The 6,854-nt window shown below is 38.3% G+C and overlaps 1 protein-coding gene across 1 annotated transcript; it reads right to left on the reverse strand.

Annotated features, from left to right (window-relative positions):
* Positions 1-653: 653 nt before the first annotated feature.
* On the reverse strand, positions 654-3,112 carry LOC139399913 (cocaine- and amphetamine-regulated transcript protein-like). The gene is made up of 3 exons (XM_071145039.1): positions 2,975-3,112; positions 2,287-2,364; positions 654-1,132 (listed from the first exon to the last, which is right to left on the reverse strand). Exons 1-3 carry the CDS (start codon positions 3,110-3,112, stop codon positions 1,025-1,027), a joined length of 324 nt encoding a protein of 107 aa, XP_071001140.1. The 3' UTR covers positions 654-1,024.
* Positions 3,113-6,854: the final 3,742 nt, after the last annotated feature.

The following is a 6,854-nucleotide window of genomic DNA, read 5'->3' on the forward strand; positions in this document are numbered from 1 at the left end:
GGTTACAGTTGTCTTATGGAACGATGGCATTGAGTTGTATTGGCGTTTACTAGCAAACAGAACCATATCTAACCTCCTCATTAGTTTACATAATGGTTGGTTTCTCCTGTGCGCTGAAAGATGTCCTAAAAGGCAGGGTTGTGATTATTAGGCCATAACGTAGGAAAACATTTTGCAATGAAAACGTTTCTTATTGGACAAATTCAGATAGTCCTACCTCCCAGTTTTACTTTGTTTTCTTCAATGTTGTACCTAATGAACAACACCATGGGTCGTATTCATTGGAGCACATCATAGCAAAATGCTCAGGTAGTCCCTCCCTCCCGTTTTCTTCATTATGAACACGACCCTGAGGTGAACATGTCCTGGATCAACACAGGACACTGGAATGTAGATAGACTGTGAGACTCATAGACTGTGTTACATGATAATTCCAGCTATGACATTAAGAGACTATAGTAGATCTATGTGTTGAACTATTTTGTAATTGTGTTCTTAATGATAGCTGGAATGCATCATATCTTAAAGTGAATGATTTCTTTAAGTCACAGTTTGATCCCAAAATGACCTTTTTGATTTTTGCATTGAGGTATTGAAATAAGAACAGTAAATCCACAACAAGTGAGATGACCAACATGTTTATGTGTTTGACAGTCTAGAGCGCACATGCTGTAAAAGCTTTCTGGGTTACAGAACACCTCCATGCTCCTCTTTCAATGGAAAGGACTTTATCAAAGCACAAGGACAAATCAAGACAACACTCAAGTGCCATAATGTTGGCCTACAGCATGTGGATGCTGCATATCCCTTGCGGTTGTGGACACAGTGGTTTGTCGCAAACTCCCCATATTCCCAAAATATTGCAATAATATTGACCAGAGCCCTTGGGGACATGGTCTAAAGTAGTGGGAATAGGGTATCATTTGGGATACAGGTGATGATACAAGTTGATGATGATATTCCTCTGTCTTGGCTGGAGCGTTGGATGTGGTGGTTCTAGTGAAGTGTTTCTCCTTGAGGGAGTTTAGAGACATTTGAGGAGGAAGGAGTTGCAGCTGCTGACTCTGCCACAGTCACAGAGCTTCCCAATGCGGGGTCCATGCCTCAAGGCACACCGGTCGCCCATACCACACTGAGAGACCGAGAGAGAGTGAGGGAGGGGGGAGAGATAGATAGACAGAGAGAGAAAGAGATATAGAGAGGAAACACAAAGTAGCTTTATCGCAAAACACAGTCCTTAACTAAAAAAAAAACATTTAATTAGGAGAGAAAGAGTTAGTCAGCGATGGTAATGAAAGTTCTAATTAGTTTGCTGTATGAATGAAGCGGTGTTCGCTGGTTCTTTAGACTCTTCCTCCTTTCAGTTAATTAGACTTAGGGACGCTATCTAGAATAGGCTGTATAATTGCACTCAAATCAAAGGCTGTTGGCATTTCTCCGTTTGCATTTAATTATACTGACAGCTTATACTCGTTAATTGGTTTTACATAAACTTTCAATTGAACTGCATTGAAATGGTGGCCAGAATATAACACAGAGTGGGAGAAACATGGGGGGCTTAAAGGGGATGTTCAGGATTTTACAAAAAAAAGCCAAATGCCCGTGACATCAAATAAAATATGGAGTTGATTTGAGTTGATTTCAGGTGATTTGGCCATTACAAAAAAAACAGCTCACATGCCACTATTATTGATTGTTAGCTTGTGGTGGCTAAAGTTAGCTGAAATAGGGAATATTTCAAGAAAACCAAACCATGGATTAAAGCTTCTCCTGACCCATGGACTGCTTTCAGGATGAGGAACTATCTAACATAAAGTTGTCAAATCCTAAACTTCCCCTTTAATAACAGGCATCCACATTTTGTTCCAAATAAATAAACTCCTATAATATATTTCAGCAATAAGGCCTGAGGGGGTGTGGTATATGGCCAATATACCATGGCTAAGGGCTGTTCTAATGCAAGACGCAACGCGGAGTGCTTGGACACAGCCATTAGCTGTGGTACATTGGCCATATATCACAAATCCCTAAAGTGCCTTATTGCTATTATAAACTGGCTACCAACTTAATTAGAGCAGTACAAATAAATGTTTTGTCAGACCAATGGTATACTCTGATATACCACAGCTTTCAGCCAATCAGCATTCAGGGCTCGAACCACCCAGTTTATAACACCCCTTTGATACTTGAAAAGTACTGAGGATTTTAAATGCAGTCATAACCTCCATTTGGTCAAAAATAACAATGGTAAAAGTTAGTTATAAACAGGAACATATTAGGACCCACAGGAGGGATCATCCCTCTCTTCTCATTAGAAGGCAGACGGCTCTGCATCTTCACTAGAAGAGCCTCCATCGCATCCACCTGTGAAACGGAGTAAAGGAAACAGGGTCAATGGAATTTCTCATTGCTTTTCTCAAGGGGAGTTTTCAAATCTATACTCCTATATGAGTGCAATTTCCCCATGAGTTTATGGACTACCTAACGACAATGTCAGTGTTATAGAGGCTATATTTTTGTTTCCAGAAGATCCTCTTGTGGAACTTTATCTCTTCAGGTGTCACATTTGACATTTAGCGATATGTTCCAGAGGTTCAACCAGGGATGGACATTAAATAAGATAGCCAGCTAGACCGAGGCCGGTACTTTTCAGACGGGCTAGTATAAATGTTGGTTTACTAGCCCGGCTGGCCAGTGGACTAAATCTTTAGCTCCATCCCTGTGTTCAACCATGGATAAAAGTGATGGATAAATCGGATTCTCAAGGACACCTTTATCAGGACGAACTGCTGAATAAGGTTATGTTGACCATAATCCAATCATGGGCGAACATTTAGATTGCATTTATATTTCGAATTATATTGACTTAGATTTATATATTAAATTGAGAACCTGTAGTGCATGAATATATAGATCAGGACCAACATGCCAGGGTAGCCTGAAACAACAAAAGTGATTCCCTATATGAACTTACAAGTTCTTTCTCTGCGGCCGCGGCAGAGTTCTGCGCGCCAAAGTCCTCTGCGGAAACTTCATGTGACGCCTGTCCTCGGCACATAACGGACATCAGACCGATACACAGCAGTCGGAGCAGCACTCCTGAGCTATCCATGGTTCTGATGCGGTGCGTGGTAAATGCTGTGCAGTCGTGGCGGCAATAAGAGAGCGCAGGGGATCAAAGTGGAGGGTCGGAAGTTCAGAGTGAGTAAATGTGCAACGGACTGCCGGACCTCTGCATTTATACTAGCGAGTAGCCCCGCCTGTAAGGTAATTTAGCTGGGTTTCAAGACCCATTGCGAGGAACTCCAGTCTTCAATGCATCTTGAATGGTTTGAAGGATGACTCTTAATTGTGTTATTTGAACTGGTGGGTTCAAATCCCACACGTTACACTTGCATCCCACACGTTACACTTACATCCCATCACACGTTACACTTACATCCCATCACACGTTACACTTACATCCCATCACACGTTACACTTACATCCCATCACACGTTACACTTACATCCCATCACACGTTACACTTACATCCCATCACACATTACACTTACATCCCATCACACGTTACACTTACATCCCATCACACGTTACACTTACATCCCATCACAAGTTACACTTACATCCCATAGCTTCTTATTTTGTCAATTGTTCAGATTTAAACCCCCTCTATTTATAATTGTAGATTATGAAGTTGTTTTTCACTCTGTTGCAAGTCCCACCTCAATATATACCAATTACATTGCGTAAGGCAACTGTAGGCTATTAAATAAAATGTTCCTTGTAGGGGCCATTTCTCACGTTGAATGAGACAATTACAATCCCGCAATATAATTTCAACGGTGATTTTAACTGAGCTGGGGATCAATTGTGATTTCAACATAATTAAAATATCTAATCACTGATATCCATTACAAAACAACCCCGTGTCTCATTTTTCCTTCACAAACCTAATATACAGTGAAATAGAGAAGGACAATGTTCTAATACTGAAGCTAATATAACGATATAAAAGCTCCATTCCCCTTCGACTTTGACTTTATAAATTATTGCTCAGTTTACACAAAGAGAAGTTACGTCATAAACAGTTGCATAAAAACACTTACCATACATAACACATAATACAGAACATACATAACACATAATACAGAACATACATAACACATAATACAGAACATACATAACACATAATACAGAACATACATAACACATAATACAGAACATACATAACACATAATACAGAACATACATTACACATAATACAGAACATACATAACACATAATACAGAACATACATAACACATAAAAACACTTACCATACATAACACATAATACAGAACATACATAACACATAATACAGAACATACATAACACATAATACAGAACATACATAACACATAATACAGAACATACATAACACATAATACAGAACATACATAACACATAATACAGAACATACATAACACATAATACAGAACATACATAACACATAATACAGAACATACATAACACATAATACAGAACATACATAACACATAATACAGAACATACATAACACATAATACAGAACATACATAACACATAATACAGAACATACATAACACATAATACAGAACATACATAACACATAATACAGAACATACATAACACATAATACAGAACATACATTACACATAATACAGAACATACATAACATATAATACAGAACATACATAACACATAATACAGAACATACATAACACATAATACAGAACATACATAACACATAATACAGAACATGCATAACACATAATACAGAACATACATTACACATAATACAGAACATACATAACACATAATACAGAACATACATAACACATAATACAGAACATACATTACACATAATACAGAACATACATAACATATAATACAGAACATACATAACACATAATACAGAACATACATAACACATAATACAGAACATACATAACACATAATACAGAACATACATAACACATAATACAGAACATACATAACACATAAAAACACTTACCATACATAACACATAATACAGAACATACATAACACATAATACAGAACATACATAACACATAATACAGAACATACATAACACATAGTACAGAACATACATAACACATAATACAGAACATACATAACACATAATACAGAACATACATAACACATAATACAGAACATACATAACACATAATACAGAACATACATAACACATAGTACAGAACATACATAACACATAATACAGAACATACATAACACATAATACAGAACATACATAACACATAATACAGAACATACATAACACATAATACAGAACATACAACAAGAATCATGATACAGTTCTTTCACTGGGGGGGGGGGGGGGGCTCACAGAGCCATTACAGCTTGGAAAATTGACGTCATGGCTTTAGAAGCTTCTGATAGGCAAATTTACAAAATTTGAGTCAATTGGAGGTGTACCTGTGGATCTATTTCAAGGCCTACCTTCAAACTCAGTGCCTCTTTGCTTGACATCATGGGGAAATCACAAGAAATCAGCCAAGACATCAGAAAAAAAATTGTAGACTTCCACAAATCTGGTCCATCCTTGGGAGAAATGTTCAAACACCTGAAGGTACCACATTTATCTGTACAAACAATAGTACGCAAGTATAAACACCATGGGACCACGCAGCCGTCATACCACTCAGGAAGGAGGCGCGTTCTGTCTTCTAGAGATCAACGTACTTTGGTGCGAAAAGTGCAAATCAATCCCAGAACAACAGCAAAGGACCTTGTGAAGATGCTGGAGGAAACAGGTACAAAAGGATCTATACCCACAGTAGAATGAGCCCTATATTGAGATAACCTGAAAGACCACTCAGCAAGGAAGAAGCCACTGCTCCAAAACCACCATAAAAAAGCCAGACTACGGTTTGCAACTGCGCATGGGGACAAAGATCGTACTTTTTGGAGAAATCTCCTCTGGTCTGATGAAATAAAAATAGAACTATTTGGCCATAATGACAATTGTTATTTTTGGAGGAAAAAGGGGGACGCTTGCAAGCCGAAGAACACCATCCCAACCATGAAGCACAGGGGTGGCAGCATCATGTTGTGGAGGTGCTTTGCTGCAGGAGGGACTGGTGCACTTCACAAAATAGATGGTATCATGAGGGGAAATTATGTGGATATATTGAAGCAACATCTCAAGACATCAGTCAGGAAGTTAAAGCTTGGTTGCAAATGGGTCTTCCAAATGGACAATGACCCCAAGCATACTTCCAAAGTTGTGGAAAAATGGCTTAAGGACAACAAAGTCAAGGTATTGGAGTGGCCATCACAATGCCCTGACCTCAATCCTATAGAACATTTGTGGGCAGAACTGAAGAAGCGTGTATGAGCAAGGAGGCCTACAAACCTGACTCAGTTACACCAGCTCTGTCAGGAGGAATGGGCCAAAATTCACCCAACTTATTTTGGGAAGCTTGAGGAAGGCTACCTGAAATGTTTGACCAAAGTTAATAAATTTAAAGGCAATGCTACCAAATACTAATTGAGTGTATGTAAACTTCTAACCCACTGGGAATGTGATGAAAGAAATAAAAGCTGAAATAAATCATTCTCTCTACTATTATTCTGACATTTCACATTCTTAAAATGAAGTGTTGATCCTAACTGACCTAAAACAGGGAATTTTTACTAGGATTAAATGTCAGGAATTGTGAAAAACTGAGTTTAAATGTATTTGGCTAAGGTGTATGTAAACTTCCGACTTCAACTGTATCTAACAATGACCTCTTATCGCTTCTGCAGTAGATAACCACCTTTGAACTGTGTTGCAGCTCGTTGCTTGTTGT

The sequence above is a fragment of the Oncorhynchus clarkii genome, unplaced genomic scaffold, assembly GCF_045791955.1.
Source record: "Oncorhynchus clarkii lewisi isolate Uvic-CL-2024 unplaced genomic scaffold, UVic_Ocla_1.0 unplaced_contig_343_pilon_pilon, whole genome shotgun sequence".
NCBI lineage: Eukaryota > Metazoa > Chordata > Actinopteri > Salmoniformes > Salmonidae > Oncorhynchus > Oncorhynchus clarkii.